The sequence below is a fragment of the Vombatus ursinus genome, unplaced genomic scaffold (assembly GCF_900497805.2).
Source record: "Vombatus ursinus unplaced genomic scaffold, bare-nosed wombat genome assembly UNPS02014807.1, whole genome shotgun sequence".
Lineage (NCBI taxonomy): Eukaryota > Metazoa > Chordata > Mammalia > Diprotodontia > Vombatidae > Vombatus > Vombatus ursinus.
Genome location: NW_020954585.1, coordinates 63,230,721 through 63,250,344, shown reverse-complemented (window position 1 = coordinate 63,250,344; position 19,624 = coordinate 63,230,721). Strand labels below are relative to the sequence as shown.

At 38.6% G+C, this 19,624-nt stretch overlaps 1 protein-coding gene across 1 annotated transcript in view; it reads left to right on the top strand.

Moving 5' to 3' along the window:
* Positions 1-19,624, top strand: part of LOC114052337 (transmembrane channel-like protein 5) — an 82,294-nt gene that overhangs the window by 48,032 nt on the left and 14,638 nt on the right. Inside the window, exons 14-19 of the mRNA XM_027874889.1 lie at positions 688-783; positions 1,816-1,891; positions 2,097-2,230; positions 5,391-5,564; positions 14,241-14,319; positions 16,241-16,345. Coding sequence (XP_027730690.1) covers positions 688-783; positions 1,816-1,891; positions 2,097-2,230; positions 5,391-5,564; positions 14,241-14,319; positions 16,241-16,345 — 664 coding nt within the window. The remainder of the gene's footprint in view (positions 1-687; positions 784-1,815; positions 1,892-2,096; positions 2,231-5,390; positions 5,565-14,240; positions 14,320-16,240; positions 16,346-19,624) is intronic.

Here is a 19,624-nt window from a genome sequence, read left to right as displayed (position 1 = left end):
TCAACAATTTAGAAGGTCATTTACTTAAAATAATGTCACGCTCTCACTGTGTATAATTATAAGCCTAGCATCAGACCTGCAGAGCTTGGAGGGACATCAGAGGCCAGCTAATCCAATTCCCTCATTTTACAGATGAGGAAACTGAGGCACAGAGAAGGTAATTGACTTTTCCAGGAAAGGAAGGAAGCAAATAAACATTTATTAAGCACCTACGATGTGCCAAGCACTGTGCTAAGTGCTTTACAAATATTCTCTCATTTGGTCCACGCAATAACCCTGGGAGGTAGGTGATATTGTTGTCCTCATTTTATAGTTGAGACAGAAGTTAAATAACTCGCCCAGGATCATACAGCTAATATATGTGTGATGCAGGATTTGAACTCAGGCCTTCCTAACCACTGCACCACCTAGCTGCTGATATCATAGAGCTAATAAATATCTGAGGCAGGATTTGAAACCAGGTCTTCTTGATTTTTAAATCCAATACTGTATCACTCGGTTGCCTCCAACATGAGAAAACAGCAAAATTATATATGTTCCACACACCCCATCATACATGTTTAACTAATTTGCACAGCACTTTCCACCTTTATTCCAAATTAATTGCGATGGTCCTATACAGATAGCTGGGTATCTTTTTTTTTTCTTCTTGGACTCCTATAGATTCTCAACTTTGTCATTTTACAGAATCATTGGGACTAAATTGATTAAAAGCCTTGGTGTGCCTGAGTTTGATATTGCCAGGAATGTTTTGGAGCTAATCTACACACAGACCCTGCTGTGGTAAGTGTGAGGGGGAGGGTAGTGTTAGGAGGAGACATCAATTAGATTGAGAGCAATCTCTCTTCTTTATCAGATCCTGTAGAATTCACATCACCCTACAATATCTTAGAAGAATGTGATGTCAAAATTAGATCATAGCATCTATGCTAAGTAACCTATGTTTCATAACTTCTCAAAATCAAAAGGTCATCTAGTACAAACTGAAGATGGAACTTTGTTTACAACATTTCTGACAGATATTCAACCATTATCTATTTGAATAACTCTTGTAGATAAGTTATTTCCCAAGATAGCCCCAATCTATTTTGGGTCCATTAATTGTTGAGATTTTTTTTTTCCTCATGCCAAATCAGAATCTTCCTTTTAGCAACTTTCTGTTCATTCCTTCTAGAGCTGCCCTTTGAGGCCAGCTCTCCGCCCGCCCCCCCAAAAATATATCAATCAACAAGCATTAATTAAGCACCTATTGTATGCTAGGCACTATGCTAGATACAAATATAGTCCTTCTTCCACATGACAACTTTTCAGATACTTGAAGATGACAGATGCCGTGTTTCCCCTAAATCTTCTCATCTCTAAGCTTACCATACATTTTAATTCTTGACAATCTAGGTGGTGGGTGGCTCCTAGATGAAGTGGAACTGCTACTAGATATCTTGAACCACTTAAGGATTGCTTTTTCTCCCCACCCCCTCTTTTTAATGACTTTTAATATGTTATTTTAGACACTCTCTACTAAATGAGAATTGCCTACTGATTTGGTTTCTGGCCTTGAGAAAGTTAGGAAGACCTTGGTTCAAATTCTAACTCAGATACTAAGTAGCTGCATGACCCTGGGCAAGTCATTTGATATCTCTGATCCTGTTTCCTTATTTGTATAATGGAAATAATAATAGAACATAATAGGTTATTAGGAGGCTCAGATGAAATAATATACATAAAGCATTTTGCAAACCTTAAAGTGCTGTGTAAATGTTAACTACTATTATTGAGTATACTATGGGAAAGTAATGACCCTCTTTCTCTTTGCAGGATTGGCATCTTCTTCGCTCCTCTGCTGCCCTTCATCCACATGATCACACTCTTCATCATGCTTAATGTCAAAAGAGTAAGTGATGTCTTGGAACCCACCAGTGAAACCAAACATGATTTAGTGTTGTGGTTAAAGGAGGGAAAGGTATCTCTCAACACTGCATCTATTTATGCATTAGAGAGAAGAGGGAGGAGGGAAAGGGAGTCAATGGGACACCAAAAGTTGAGGTTTGAAAGACATATAAAGAAATTGATGGGAGACTGGATCACTCTTCCTTCAGATCAGCTTAATGATGAACTGTCTGCCTCCAAGCAAAGTCTGGCGTGCCTCTCAGATGATGACTCTTTTTATCTTCCTACTGTTTTTCCCATCTTTTACTGGGGTGCTATGTGTCCTAGCCATCACTGTCTGGAGGTAAGAGATGACTCTGTGATTATGGATGTTTTAAATGCCATTTGGGGAAGAGTTGGGGAGGGAGTAAGGGGAAAGAATCTAAGCAATGCTATTTCCTTATTAACTGATATTGAAATATTTCAGTAATAGTTGTGGCTTTTTAAAAATCAGGCCTGTGATTTCATTCATTTAGGGAACTCTCAGTGGGGAAGCTTCTAGCTATGGGTGCAGATTGGCACCCAACATTTCAGCTTGAAGTCTTAGAGAATGGTCTGGAACATTAAGAGGTTGAGTGATTTGCCAGGATGTGTTAGAAACAGGACTTGAACCCAGGTTTTCCTGACTCTGAGGCCAGCTCTCCATATACTACATCAAGTTTCTCCTCATAGCATTTTATTATATTTTGTTTTTCTTCCCAATTATATGTTAAAACAATTTTTAAACTTTTTTTTTTAAAGTTTTGAGTTCCAAATTGCATCTCTCCCTCCTTCCCCTCCCTTTTCCACTCCTGGAGATGGTGAATAATCCAATATAGGTTACATACCTCAAAACATTTTTTTTTAAATAATATTTTTCCCAATTACATGTGTAGACAATTTTTAACCTTCAATTTTTTAAAAAATTGAGTTCCAAATTTTTCCCTTCCTCTCTCACCTCCCCCTCATTAAGACATCAAGCACTTTGATCTAGGTACATAACATTTTTTTAAAGGATAGGGAAGGAAAAAGAAACCTACCTCAACTATCAATTAACAAATAAAACTAAAAATGATCCACATTAACTTTTAGTATCTAAGTTTTCACAACTTTTTAGCCCATATGGTACCAGATCCTTCAGCTATTCTCTGTTGCCAAGTCAGGGAATGTTTTATATTCTCTCTTTTCTGTGCTCCCCAAAATGGATGGAATATACTCAAGAAAAAGGCCAATAAATCAGGCTAGACATGATCTAGCTTATTAGTCATGTGACCTTAAGCAAGTTACTTTATTTACTTGCCTGAGCCTCAGTTATTTCATCTATAAAATGGGGATAAAATTACTATTACTACCTACTGAGGTAGGTAGTACTGTGAAGTGAAGGGTGTTTAACCTATAAAATGCTATATACATGTGATTATTAATCATAATAATAATAAGTTAAAAGAGAGATCAGTTTTGTGAATCCGGAGTAATTGGCAATCCTAGAACTAAATTCTTTTCAGTCAAGTCCTTAGTACCCTAGTACATATTGATTAGCATAATTTGGTAAAGTAGAAGCTGGGAGGAGGGGGGTTACTATTGGAAAAGTACTTAGGCCTAGGGGCATATCTTATTTTTACTCTTAATAGACCCTTAAAAGTATGGGTAGAAAAACAATTTATACTATAACATCAATATTATAAAAATGAACAATTTGATGGACATTTATGGATTAATGAAGAATGAAATTAGCAAAACGAGGGGAACAATTTGTACAATGACAGTAACACTGTAAAAACAAACCACTTTGAAAGCTGTTAGAACTACAATCACTACAATGACCATCTATGATTCCAGAGAATTGATGATGAAATATGATACCTATTACAGGGTCATTTAGGATACGGATTGAGCTATAAATATTTTAGGGTACGGCCTTTGGGGGAATTTATTTTGCTTGACCATGCATATTTATTGCAAGAAATTAATTTGTTCCCTCCGCTGCCCCACCCCAGTGGGGTGGAAGGTGGGAAAGAGAGGAAATAGACATCTGTTAATTAAAAAAAAAAGATAAGGAGAGGGCTACAGATGTGAAAAAAGAACTTTCAGATGAGTTCACTATGTTATTAGTTTTATTTAACTTTTACATTGTTGTAAAAGATCTCACACAAAGTGTAAACAATCTGCAAATGTATGTAATGTAAAAAGAAAACACATCAATAAAACTAAAGTGACCAGAAAAAGGGTATGATCAGCATGGTGTAGTGAAAAGAGCATTGAACTTGAAGTTCTAAGACTGGATTCAGAAGGTGGCTCTGAGACGCCTTAACTGCTGTGTATTCATGAGAGAGTCATAAATGCTCTCCTTCCTCATCTGTAAAGTTAAGGTTAATAATACTTGTACTGGAAAAATGCTCACACTGAAAATTTAACCATCAGCCCACATAAGCCCAAATGGACTGGGTGCATCCAGCACATTACTGGGAGGATGAGTTAAAATCCCACCTCAGATATTTACCAGCTGTGTGACCCTGGAAAAATCACTTAAACTTTGTCTGCCTGGCACATAAAAGTCACTCCCCCCCCCCAAAAAAAGATAATATTAATAATACTCTTATTGTCTCTCTTAAGAGGAAAGGGGGGAAAGGAACACACATTTATTGAGCATCCATATGTGACAGGCACTGAGCACTTTTCAAATATTATCTCATTTGATTCTCACATGAACACTGGGAGGGGGATAGAGGAAACTGAGAAGACAGAAGTTAAATGACTTGTCCAAAGTACACAGCACACAGCTAGTAATGTCCAAGGCCACATTTGAACTCATCTTCCTCTTCTTTTAGTTTTCAACATTCACTTTCATAAGATTGTGAGTTCAAAATTTTTTTCTACTTCCTCTCCCTCCTCCCCAAGATGACCAACAAACTCATATAGGCTATATATGTACAATCATATTAAACGTATTTTCACATTAGTCATCAGGTCTTCTTGACTCTAGGCCCAATACTTTACCCACTGTGCCATCTAGCTGAGCAGTACTCAGTAGAGAGGAAGGGAGTGCTTTTTTTTTTGTTTGTTTGTTTTTTTGTTTGGTTTTTTTTGGTTGGGCAATGGGGGTTAAGTGACTTGCCCAGGGTCACACAGCTAGTAAGTGTTATGTGTCTGAGGCCTGATTTGAACTCAGGTCCTCCTGAATCCAGGGCCGGTGCTCTTTCCACTGCGCCACCTAGCTGCTCCAAGGGAGTGCTTTGTAAAGGGTAAAATGCTACATAAATATTAGATGTTATTTATTATTAATGATAACATTATTAATATTATTACTATATTAGGAGAACTCTTAACTTTGCAGCAGTTATTCGTCTGAGTCCATGGCTGAGAAATCTCTTTGATTTCAGGTTTACAGAACAAGTCAAATATCAGTAAAATAGTGACAAGAGGGATATCAGAGAAGACACAGTCATTTTAGAACCAAATTTACCTCATGTTCCTTTTCTGTTCAGGTTGAAGCCTTCAGCCCAGTGTGGTCCTTTCCAAGGCCTGCCTTCCATCATCCATGCAATCTATGGATGGATTGAGATACTTAGCAACAGACCTAGCTACTTATGGGTAGTGTGGATTTATCGGAATCTCATCGGGAGTGTGCATTTCTTCTTCATCCTCACTCTCATTGTCGTGTAAGTAGAACAAGAAAGTAAAATAAGGGAGAAAAATTAAGACTTTGGGAATAGGATTGTGGGTGGGAGAGAGGGTAGAAGAAATAGCTTACTGAAGAAACATAAGAAAAAAAAATTGATACATAAGGCCCTGGTAAGCTTAAGTTTAGTGGAAAGAGCAAAGGACCTGGCATTAGGAGAAGGGACTTCTCATTCAAACTATGCCTCTAACAAACTCCATGACCTTAAGCAAATTATTTAACATTTCTGTACCTCAGAAATGGAAATATTGCCTATTTCTTATTGTTGTTCAGTCACGTCTGACTCTTCGTGACTCCATGGACCATGGCATGTCAATGCTATCCATGGGAGTGGTTTGTCATTTCCTTCTCCAGTGGATTAAGGCAGACTGAGGTTAAGTGACTTGCTAAAGGTCACACAGCTAGTAAGTGTCTGAGGCCAGATTTGGACACAGGTTTTCCTAACTCTAGGACTAGTACTCTATTCACTGAGCCACCTAGCTGCCTCTGTACCTTAGGCAAATGGAAATAATACTGCCTGCCCTATCCAACTAGTTAAAGGATGGACAGAATGAGATCCTACATCTTTTGGAAAGTGCTTTGAAAAGTTGAACATGCTATACAAATCCCAGTTATTGTTTTTTTTTCATTATTAATAAAATATTATTATGACTTGGTCATCATATCGATCAACTCAAATCAGATAATATATGTAAAGCACTTTGCAAACTTTAAACGTGCTATATAAATATCAGGTATTATTATTTGTACTGATGTATGAGAGAAACCAATTTATATACAGTCACTTTAAGAGCCCATTGCTTTTTAAAAAGTGTTTTATTCTACACTTTGTTTAGCTATTCCCCAGTTGATGGATGCTCATAGGACCACAGAATCACTAATCAATAAGCATTTGTTAGTCACCTATAATGGACAAGACACTGGTGAACAAATGCAATGAATGAAACAATTCATACTCCCCAGGAGGGAACATAGTCCAAATCATAGATATAGTGCTAGAATTGACCTGAGAGGTCATCTAGTCCACCCTCCTTATTTTGTAAGTGAGGAAACTGAGGATCGAGGTGACCCTGGTAGTAAATACCAGAGCTAGGAACACAAATGATCCAATTCCAAATGCATTAGTATTTCTACTACACCAGTCTGTTTCTCACTTTGTGGTTTGGTGGGTTGTTGTTTTGTTTTTGTTTTTATTACTACAACAAAAAAGCATTGCTATGAATATTTTGGTATATATGGTTTTTTCAACTTTTTTTTGAGGCAATTAGAGTTTAGTGACTTGCCCTGGGTCACATAGCTAGTAAGTATCTGAGGCTGGATTTGAACTCAAGTTTTCCTGACTCTAGGGCAGGTACTCTATCCACTGTGCCACCTAGCTGCCCCTAATAGTTTGGTTTATTTAAGACATTTCTCTCTGTCTCTGATTTCCTTGGAATGTGTATCCAGTAGTAAGATAGCTGGGTTAAAAGGTCTGAGCATTCATTATTTTTTAGTTACATTAACTAATCAACTATTCAACAAGCACTTAATAAGTGCTTGCTATGTCCCAGACACTGGGTTAAGTGCTGGGGTTACAAAGAAGAAGTAAAAAACAGTCTCTACCCTCAGCTCCCATTCTAATGAAGGAGACAACATGTATATCAATAGGTAATATAAAATACATAGGAAGTAACTTTAGAGGTGAAAGTTCTACCAGTATTGGGGACTTCTCAGTGGTAGCTCCTGGGTGGTGTTTGAGCTGAATTTTGAAGGAAACCAGGATTCTAAGAAAAGGAGGTGAAGATGGAGAGCAATCTAAGCATGGGAGATTGCCAGTGCAAAGGCACGTTGGTGGGAGATGGAGTGTCCATTGATAGGCTGGTACTCAAATTGTGGTGATGTTGATGACAGTATTACACTTTTTCACACTTTTCTAAGCACTTTGACTTCATTCTCTTATTTGATCCTCATAGTAACTCTGCAAAGTTGATAAAGCAGATGGATCTCTGTTTTACAGATATGAATACTGAGGTCCAAAGATTAATTAACTTAAACTCCTAATGATGTCATGGTCACCACCATTTATATAGCCCTTTAAAGTTTACAAAGTGCTTTAGAAATATTATCTCATTTGATCCTCAGAACAACCCTGTAAGTTCAGTATTATTATTATCCCCATTTTACAGTTGAGGAACCTGAGACAAACAGTGTTAAAGTGATTTGCCCAAGGTCACACAGCTAGTAAGTGTCTGAGGTCAGATTTGAAATCAAGTTTTTCTAATTATGAGTTCAGTACTCTATTTACTGTGCCATCCAGCTCTGTGGTCAGATAACATCTGAACAATAGTTAAGTTTAATAGGCTTAGCTTCTGCATTCTGGATTTTTAGAGGACATTGATAAATTGATAGAAGTTTGATAAAGGATGATGAGGCATCTGAAAACCATACCACATGAGCAGCAATTGAAGGAACTCTGAGAATTCGCCTGAAGGGAAAGAGACCTAGGGATAACATGGTAACTCTTCAAATATTTAAAGGTCTATCATGTAAAAAGAGAAATAGATTGATTTCTTTTTTGCTGCTCCAGGATAGAATGAGGACCAAACAGTGGAGGTCCCTGGGAGGTGTATCCTATCTCAAAATAAAGAATTTTCTAAAAATTAGAACTATCCAACAATAGAATGAAGTAAATAGTGAGTTTTCTATCACTGGAAATGTTGAAGTAGAGGCCTTTGGGGAAAATTGTAGAGGAGATGTATGCATTGGGAGATTAGCTTTAATGGCCAAAACCCTTCCAAATCCAAGATTCTATGATTTTTTTTTAATTGTTTAATGTCACACTGTGAATAAATGTCAAAGGTAATAAAACCCAAGTCTTGTCCTTCACTGCTATGAGTTTATTAAACCTTCTAACAAACAATTTGGGTTATAATAGAAGACGCTTTTCACTGCTTTCTAACAACATTAGGAATAGGGACTAGGGAACTCTCAGACGAAAAAACTTCCCCAACCACACACATCAAAAACTTCTCTGCAACTTACAGTCTTAGAGAGCTGTCTAGGAAGGATGACTTGCTCAGGGTCACACAGCCAGTATGTGTTAGAGGCAGGACTTCCTGACTTCAAACCCAGTTTTCTCTCTATGTTGCCTCTCATTCCAGCAGTATTACTATCTAAAATTTTTAACATTCAATTTTATTTTATTTTTAGCTCCAAATTCTCTCCTTCCCCCTTACCTTCAAGAAGGCAAGAAAAACATAACCATTACAAATATGTACAGTCAAAGAAAACAAATTCCCAATTAGCCCCATCTAAATACATATATATGATATATGTGTGTTTTATATATATAGATATATATATATATATATACACACATGCATACACACACACACACACACACACACACACACACACACACACACTTTAGTCTCCATTCCATTATCTGTCTACCTGGAGATGGGTTGCATTTTTCACCATGAATCCTCTAGAATCCATGTTGGTCATTGTGTTAATGAGTGCCTAAGTCTTTCAAACCAACAGTATTACTATTAAGAACTCTAATGGAAGTGCCAGTGATTTGAGTCTATGCTGTTTCTTGTTCCCAGAGTCAGTCGTACTTTGACCTCTTATGAGTTCACCTTTTAGGGCAAGTGAGCATAACAGCTTTCCCCATAATCACTACGCAAGGATTTTTGATCAAGTCCTGTCTACGTGTCTTACGATTCCTTCTCTTTCTTTGGTTGTTTCCTTGGGCATATAACAAAATATATTAGATATTGCAGTAGATTTGGGATCATGAAGAGTTGGGTTTAAATCCTACTTCAGAAACTTACCTACCCGAATAATTCTGGGCAGGTTGGTTAGCTTCTCTGAGCTTCAGTTTCCTCATCTGTAAAGTGGAGATAATAATACTACCTGCTTCATGGGTAGTAGTGAGCTTCCTATCACTGCACGTTTTGACTACAGTGCTGTCAAGGAATGTTGTAGAGGAGATTTGTGCAGTAGGTTAGCTTTAATAGCTGAAATACTTCCTCATACGGCTATTGTGAGGATCAAATGAAATAAAATATGTAGAGTATTTTGTACATTTCAAGTGGTTTCATAAGGGTCAAATATTATTAATATTATTGATTTTTTTTCTCTGCACCTTTCCACTGGTACGGGGAGTCCCCTAAAAGTTCAAGAAGACAAACAGAAAGTCTTCTGAGGTCAAGGCAGAATTCATAGGATCATAGATTTAAAGTTGAAAAGAACTAGATGCCACAAAGTCCAATTCCCTCATTTTACAAATGAGGCAGCTGAGACCCAGAAAAGTTCAGTGACTCCACAAAAGTTACTTAAGTAGAAAGTGACAGAATTTGAACCCATGTCCTTTAATACCAAATTTAGCCCTCTTTTTTTCTGCTATATCATAGTACAAGGATAAACAAAGTCAAAGTCAGGCAGAAATCCTGAAGGAGTTCTTAGCAGCAGTACGAAATAAGTGGAGAAAGAATAGGTAAAATAGGGTAAGGTAATTCAGGAAAAACTGAGAAGGGAACAGGGGAAGGGAATAAGCATTTTTATATAGTACCTATTATGTTCTAGGCACTGTTCTAAGTGCTTGTTCAAATATTATTTCATTGGATTCTCACAACAACCCTGTAAGGTAGGCGCTATTATTGTCCCCAATTTACAGATGAGGAAACTGAGGCAAACATGTTAAGTGACTTACCCAGGGTCACACAAAATGTATCTGAGGTTGGGTTTGAGCTCAGTTCTTCTGGACTCCGTTGTTCTATCCACTATACCATCAACCACCTCTAAAATTAGGCAGCACTGCATTAGGCTTTGATGAAATTATAGTATTTCATTCACTCAGTGGCTTTGCACAAGATTGTATTTTTTACAGTGGTGACCATGTGTCACTGTGGCTATAGATTTTGGCAGTTTTGGGGAAGTTTGGGGAAGTTTTTTCGTCTGAGAGTTCTCTAGTCTCTATCCCTAATGTTGTTAGAAAGCAGTGAAAAGCATGTTCTATTATAACCAAAATTGTTTGGTAGGAGGTTTAGGAAACTCATAGCAGCGAAGGACAAGACTTGGGTTTTATTACCTTTGACATTTATTCACAGTGTGACACTAAACAATTAAAACCTGTGTGATACTGTATATGAAGAGGCAGCCCCTCAGCTGTTCAGAATGCAAAGACTGAGGGGCAGCTAGGTGGTGCAGTGGATAGAGCACCGTTCCTAAAGTCAGGAGTACCTGAGTTCAAATCTGACCTCAGACACTTGACGCTCGACTAACTGTGTGACCCTGCGCAAGTCACTTAACCCCAATTGCCTCACCAAAAAGCAAAAAAGATGTACAGAATGCAAAGACTGAGTGCTCACTCAGATTTCTTATAGTGTAGCTAGATAGGCTGTTTAGATGGCATTTGTCAAATCAATGATTCTGAATCACAGGCCTAAACATTTTCTGCTAGGATTGTAGCCCCATTTAAACAAAGTTGTTGTATGAAAATCTGAATTTAAGCAAAATATAGAGTGTGGTTATTTACTGCATAGAAAGGTGAAGCTGAATAGTATCTTAGATACCATCTAATACAGCTGCTTCATTTTACAGATAAGGCAACTGAGGTCCAGAGAAGTAAATTTACTTGAATAAGGTCACTGGCAGAGCTAGGATTAGAATCCTGCTCTTCTAACTCCTGGTGCAGTCTATTTATGATACTACCCTGACATTAGATTCTTCAAGCTATTGAACTACTCCATGTATTTGAAGTATGATACATTTACACATGCAACATATAGTCCAGGAGCTGAGCTCTGGACACATATACGCCAGCTCCTGGAGGAAGCCCCTCCCCCCAACCCAGAATTCTTTGACTTGCTTTGCTCCCAGCCAAAGTTCCCTGTAGGTAATATCCAAATATAGTTCAGATCTAGGTCTCCACAGATGTGGATAAAAGAATCTCTAGATCCCATACAAGCTCTCAATGTAACCATCAGCTACAGATACAGAACAGCTTTCATTCCACCCCACAGAAAAAGCAAAAACAACATAAAGGACTCAGTTATTCAGTCACGTCCAACTCTTCGTGACCCCATTTAGGATTTTTTTTAGCAAAGATACTGGAGTGGTTTGTCATTTCCTTCTCCAGCTCGTTTTACAGATGAGGAAACTGAGACAAGCAGGATTAAGTGACTTGTCTAGATCATATAGTTAATAAATGTCTGAGCTGAGATTTGAACTCAGGTCTTCCTGACTCCAGGCTAAGTGCTCTATCGACTGTGTCACCTAGCTGCCCTACAAAGGACTCAGAGGAGCACATAAATAGTACATGTGACTCTCCTTCCCTTTTCAGTGTGTCCCACGTACTGGGAAGGGAAACAAATCTGAGATTCCTAAGAAAGAAACCTCTCAACATTCCATGAGTCCTTTCATTACTTAGACCCATGTAGCATCCAGCCTTACAGTACTACCCTAAGGACTTGGATTCCTTCTTGGAAGAGAAGTGCATTTTAGGTTGCTAGATGAGCATCTTTCTAACATTCCAGTAAATGTCAGTCTTACCCCAGAGGCCCATACAAACATCCAGCCTTATACCACCTCACAGTAAGAGCAGAGAGCAATGTCGGAATCTTTTGCTCCTTCACATTGTGACTTTAGTCCTTTGTTATTCTTAATGCTCCAGGGGGCCTCATACTGATTATTTTTTCTCCTGAAAAGGCTAGTGATACCCAAAGAACTCTCTGGAAGATGGGATTTTGGAGCTCTCAAACTTGCAGGTGTTTGACAAGGCAGTACTGTGGCTAACACTGAAGTTTGGATTATGGAATCATGCTGCCCAAGAAATCTCTTTATTGTGGAGGCTAGGATTCAGGAACTCCCAGTGCTTGTACCACATGGTACCCCTCTCCATAGCTGTTATCTCTTACTCTGGGAAGTTAAGTCACAATCTCTTCAAGTGTGAGGCCAGGAATTAGAAGTCCAAGGATTTGCCTTCTCAGACGAACTTATACACACCTTTCTTGTATCTCTGCCCTAAAGGAACCATTATCAACTTCTGGCAGAGGAAACTTCCCTATCTCCACCCCAGTGCTCCTGGCTTTTCTTAGTTTTGCTATTCTCTGATTGATCCTCTGAAATAAGTTCAGCCAAAAAGAATTCTGACTTAATAGACTGGTTCAATCAAATCATCTCTATTACCCAGGCGATATTTTTAATCTCCTCCAGTAGGCTGCCAGTGGTACTCTACTAGAGAAAGATGTAAGCCCAGGCAGCTTAGTGGCCTAGTAGATGTGGCACTGGTCCTGGAGTCAGGAAGACCTAAGTTCACATTTTGGCTTCAGATACATTCTAGCTGTGTGACTCCATGTAAGTTCCTTATCTTAATTTGCTTCAGTTTCCTCATCTGTAAAATAGGGATAATAGCACCTAGCTCCCAGAGTTGTGAGAATCAAATGAGATAAATTTTGTAAAGTGCTTTGCAAACCTAAAAGTGCTATATAAATGTTAGCCATCATCACCATCATCATCATCATCATTATTATCATCAACTAAGTTCCAAATAAAGGAGCTGTAAACTTCTCTAGTAAATCAAATAACTTTCCTTTATCTACCTCCTATACACACAACTATTGCTGAACATACTGAGGTGTAAAACAAAGCATAACTGTTTTCCTAAACCATCAGAAAGCAGAAAACTCAGTTGCTTTTAAGCCAACCAAAAATCAAAAAGATTTGTGACCCAAAGGGAGTGCTTCAGAATGTACTGTCACTGGCCTCAAGGAAGAAAGGAAACAAAGAAACAACTATTTATTAAGCACTTACTATGTGCCAGGCACTGTTCCAATACTGAACATACAAATACAAACAGAAAGAAAGACAACCCCTGCCTCAAAGAGACAAGACACAAAAGAGAGCTTTAAAAAGTGGGGTAAAGGTACTTAGTACAGGGGCATGGTTTTGAAGTTCAGAAGTCAAGATCAGAGCCAGGAGGGGAATGAAGACTAACCAGGCTAGTCCCCTCAACAAAATGGAGACCCCAAGAGAAACTCACCAGTGGGAGAAGGGGGCTGATCTGACAGAAGGATATTCCAGGGTGAGAAGGTCACAGTAATGGTTGAATGTTCTAGGGCAAAGAGGCCCAGGTGCTGAGGGAACTTCTAGCATAGGCCAACAGCTGATGCATGAGTTTGAATTCCGGAAGTCAGAAGCAGATGGAGCAACTGAGTGTCACAGTGGATAGAGCACCCAGCCTGGAATCAGGAAGATCTGAGTTCACATCTGGCCTCAGACACTAGCTAGCTATGTGATTCTGGGCAAGTCACTTAAGCTTGTTTGCCTCAGTTTCCTCATCTGTAAAATGGGAATAATAATAACCCCTACCTCCCAGGATTGTTGTGAGGATCAAAGAAGGTAACACATATAAAGTGCTTCGCAAACCTTAAAGTATTGTGTAAATGCTAACTAGTATTACAGGAATACCTGTAGAAGTCCTATTTTCCCCTGTTCATATCTACAATATAGTAGCAACCCTAGCATGAGAGAGATGTTGTCCTTGGGGGTATTAGCTGCATAGCTGCCTTGCCTTCAGAACTCAATTGTACTTCCTTGCTTGCTTTGTTAGCACAATACCATAGATCTCTGCCAGAATTATTTGCATTTTTCTTTTTTTTTTTTTTTTAAGGATAATCACATATCTTTACTGGCAGATAATTGAAGGAAGGAAGATCATGATCAAACTCCTACATGAACAGATCATCAATGCAAGTTTCTTACTATTGTTGTTCTCTTTTTCTCTTTTAAACTTGAGAATAATCATGGAAGTATTCTATGGGTCCCATTTCCTCACTGGGTCCTGCTAAAGCAGGGGCTCTTAATCTAGAGTCTATGAATTTGGTGTGTGTGTGTGTGTGTGTGTGTGTGTGTGTGTGTGTGTGTGTATGTGTGTGTGTGCGTGTGCATATGTGTATATATGTATATATGTAGATGTGTGTATATATACATATATGCGTGTATATATATAATACACATGTATATATGTATGTATATGTGCATATAACTATATTTCAGTATAATTAGTTTCCTTTATAATCTTATTTTATGCATTTAGAAAATTATTCTGAAAAGGGGCCCGTAGGATTCACCAGACTTCCAAAGGGGTCCATGAAATAAAAAAGGTTAAGAACTCCTCTGCTAAAAACCTGAAGAGCTTATGGATATTCCCAGTGGGGATAAAGAAAAAATTAGATTCCCTAATTATATAAATGTCATAGGGGTTATCCTTGGACTAAAATTCTGCTTAATAATGAGGGTGTGGATGGGTCACTGATACACTGGGGTTTGGTAGTAGGATAGATTTATTTCCTCCATCATGTATCCCAGAATCATCATATAGCTGTCATCACTGTGAATAAGTTTCTGTATACAGTGAGACAGTTTGACAAAAAATTTTCTAAGAAACTTGGATCTAGGGGCAGCTAGGCACAGTGGATAGAACACCAGCCCTGGAGTTGGAAGGAACTGAGTTCAAATTCAGCTTCAGATACATAACACTCACTAGCTGTGTGACCCTGGGCAAGTCACTTAACCCCAATTGCCTCACTAAAAAAAAAAAGAAAGAAAGAAAAAGAAACATGGATCTAAATGACCTGAGTGACAGAACTCAGCAGAATTTGGGTTTACTCTCAGTCAGACATATAGCACAGGCTGGCCCTACACATACCTGAGTAGGTGTAGCTACTTAGAATCATAGAATCTCAACATTTGAAGGGTCCTCCAAGGTTACCCATTACAATCCATACATGAATTATGAATTTCATCTGCAGTGTCTCAGACCAGTGACTGAGCTACAACAGAAGACTTCCTGCAATCTACAGTAAGCAATCTAATTGCTTATGGAGCAATCTACAAAGAATGTGACCAAACACACCTTGTCTACAGAATTTCTGGCCTAAAAATAAGAGTCCCTAATCACCTGGGTAGGGCATTGTGCCCAGGTCTCAGTTAAAATACTAGTATATTAATACTTGGAAGAAGTTTTCCTAGACCTGATCTCTTGGTGCAATTTACTTCATTAACTTCACTGGTTGAGGCCTTATACTCTTGAGGAAATGAAATACAGAATGCCTACATTGCCTTTAATGGACAGGGAAATGCAAGGCTGGGACAAGCTCTCTGGGGAGTGGTTAGAGAAGAGGAATTGCATGGAAATGAGTCAGGAAGGGTAGATCTAGCATTTACTAGGGACATAGAGTGACTACCAGAATGGGGAGGGAAATGTGAAGAGAGATACCAAGAAAAGAAAAAAGAAAAGGAAGAGTACAGAAGACAACTTCATATTTGTCATAATTTTGCCCAAGAGGTCTAGGAAATACAACTCTCCTTCTGGCACCAAGACCAAAAGCACCTCCAATTTTCTAGATTTAGAGGGATGCATCACTATGCATGGCCCATTAGAGAAGGAAGAGAAAATGAGGTGTTGGTGTTTTAGTCAAAATCTGTAACAATTTCATTTCACACCAAGAAAAAACATGATAGCTGTTCTTCATCCAATTCTTCTAACCCTTTCTCCAAACTGAATGTTCTAATGAAGTATGAAAATCAAACTACTTCCTCTTTCCAAGAGTCTTCCCTCACTTTTGCCACCTGTTCCCCATACCTTCATACTACTCTCGTTTTGTACAGGAGGGAAAAGACAAGATGTTTCTTGTGGAGAAGCTTTTAAAGCTCCAGGAGTCGCAGAAGAAAACAAATACTTTCCCATTGGCTCAAGAAAGGAGAGAGCAGGAGGTGAGTCTCAAGTCCTAATGCTGAGTCCGGGCTTTTCCTACACTTCGCTTTGAATCTCAATGAGGTGTAGTAATGGAAAGAGTCCTGGCCAAAAAATCAGAAGGCATGGATTCTAGTTCCAACTGGGTCATAAAATGCCTGGGTAGTCTGAGGCACAAACCACTTATACCTTCTAAACCCTATCTCCCCGATCTGTTTTTTAAAAAATTTTTCCTGCCCTGATTCCATCAAGGGATATTTTGAGTACTGATAAATGAAATAATATAGGTGTGACATTTTAAAAGTTTGAGAGACATAATTTCTGGGTAATTTAATCATTTTATTAATAAGGCTAGCATATTTATTAATAAAAGAGATCAGCGGAACTCTCGAATGCCAGACCCCTCAAAGTGGGTTCACAGTTTATATATCCTTGGAAGAGTGGGTAATGAGAGAATGAATATTATAATGAGAGGCTGGCTATATTACATAGGGATAAAAATTATCCAACCTATAATGAGTGACTGAGGCAGAGCTCTGAGCCAAGGGCACTTTATTAAAGGGTTCATAGTTCCCTCTAAGGAAGTAGACCTCTGATCATCCTCATGATCTGAGATGCCCCCTCCTTCCAGGGCTTTATTTTTAAGGGTTAGATATCTAAACATTCAAGACCAGCTATGCCAAATACAGAATAATTTCATTGGTTGACATACTATGCATAGGCTAAAATAAGCAAAACAATACTATTAACAGGGTTACAGGTTGGGCAGCAGGGTTACAAATTGGGAGAAGCAAAGAATATCTCCACTGACTACGGGGTTATAAGATGGTCAAAAGATGGACACCTGTTCATATTGGACAAGAGAGAATGGTCAGAAGGTACAAAAGTAAATTTAGAAGACATGTAGTTGAGTCACCTCTGCCACACTGGACTTGGTCACCATGACAAGGAAAAACAAGGGTAGAGAGCATGTGGCTAGCTTCCTATGATTACATAAATGAGTTTACCATCTGCAGCTCACATCTCTGGAGCCAAATATACAGATCTTATAATCACTACCCTTATATCAAATTGATTAATATTAATTGGAATAGAGTAGGGGTTCTCAATGAATCAACTTTCTCAATTATAATGAGCATCTTGAGGTAGAGTGACTTGAATCACCTAAGTCTTGGTCAAAGAGACTTATCAACTTCCATATCACCTGTCTGACAAAAGGGACAATCCACATTTTCCCAGACCTGTCTTAAGTAAACACAATGAGCAGGAATCTATCTATTAACCTAAACTTAGAATTTCTTTTTCTACCTGATTAGATCTTAGCCTGGGTAAGTCTTTACCCAAGATTTCCCATAGTGGTTGATTTCTGAATGAGGAAGTAGAAAGAGGGAAAAAACTTGGTCCTGATTCAATAATTAGTTATTAAATACAAGAGAGAAATAACCATTTTTCTCATAGGTACCCTCCAAAAGGCTATATAAATGTAAGGGATGAGTTTTACTTATGATGACTAAATAGAGCTAATTTCTGGAAACTTCAAGAGTAAAAATTTTTCTGAGAATATTGCATTGAGTGCTCATCCAAAGTGAAGCAACAATGGTGAATGAGGGAAGTGTCTGCTCTGTGTCAAGAACTCTCCTGGGCTCTAGGAATACAAAGACAAAAGTAAAAGTCTCAGGTTTCAAGGAGCTCCCATTCTAACAGAGAAGGAACATGCATATAAATGGGCCTGTACAACAGTGATATAAGGAAACCTTGAAAGGGAGGGCTGTAGTTGCTGAGAGGATCGGGAAAAGCCATCTGAGGAAGGTAGGAAGTATTAAAACCATAGTTTCAGGAAGTATAGATGAGAAAGGAATGCATTCCAGGCACAGAGGACATCTATTGGGATAACCTCATCATCCTGCAAGATCTCATCAATCTTGGTCCTCCACCGTATCACTACCCTTTGCCTCTCTGATTGGAGGATAGGGCCTTGAACTACAAACCTCCATTTAAGGAGACAGCTCAGCTCAGACATCTCCTCATTTCTCACCTGGCTGCACTACTTTCGGTTTTCTCTGACTGACTTCTCCACTATGACCCCATGTTGGGTACTCTCTCCTCCTCTCCCACCACCCTTTTCAGCTTCCTTTATGTGTTGTTTTCCCCTGTTAGATTGTAAGCTCCTTGAGGACAGGGACACTCCCCCCCCCCATATTTGAATCTCCAGTGCTTAAAACAGTGCCTGGCATTTAATAAATACTTGTTGACTAGTGTAAAGGCATAGAGACTAAAAATGTAGAATTGTGTTTGAGGAACAGCAAGAAGATCAGGTGGTTGGAATGCAGAATATAGGAAGAGGAGGTAATGTATAAATAAGGCTGGAAAAGGTAGTTTGGGGCTAGGTTGTTTAAAAGTCAAACATAGGAGTTTGTATTTGATCTTAGAGGTTAGATGGAGTAATTGAAGTTTATTGGGGGGAGGGGAGAGGAGGAGAGCACATTTCTCTTGTAGTCACTGGGTGACTATGTTTGGGGTGGCCATGTTTGGCATAATGTTGGGGAATAAGTGCTGACTCTGGAATCAGAGGACCTGGGTTCAAGGATCTTTAGGAAAATCACTTTGGCAGCTGTGTGTAGAATGGATTGGCATGGGGAGTAGCTTGACTCAAACCATTTAGAAGACTATTGTAAGAATCTTTGGGCAAAATGATGAGGGATTGTTTTTGTTTTGTCTTTGTATCAATAGCATCTAACATGATGTGTTGCATATAGTAGGCATGACTCAATGTCAAATTGAATTGAATTGAATAATGGAATGTATGAAAAGGCAGTGGTAGTATCTTCTAATTCTGTTGAAGATCCCTTGCTACCTTCTTATGGAGCTGTTTCTGTAAGAACCCATTAGTGTCATTTTGAAATAGATGTAAAAATAAAAAATGCCCCCCCAAAATGATGTCATCTATCCTTAATATTTAAAGGCTGATGAAGCTATGTTGCACACAGTACTCTTGGGTACTCACACTTAAAAAAAAAAGTGTGGATAGGTTCACACTTTAAAAAAAAAAACAGCACCAAAACTTAGGGAAAAAAAGGTTAAGACTTGCCCAGGGTACATTTAAAAGACAAAACATAATAGTTTGTATTTGACCTTAGAGGTGAGATGGAACCACTGGAATTTATTGAGTGGGGTGGGAGAGGGAGTGACATAGTCAGACCTGTTCAGTAAATTCACTTGGGCAGATGGTTGTGGAGGATGGATTGGAATGGGGAGTGATTTGATCCAAGAAAACAAATTAGAAAACTATTGCAAGAATC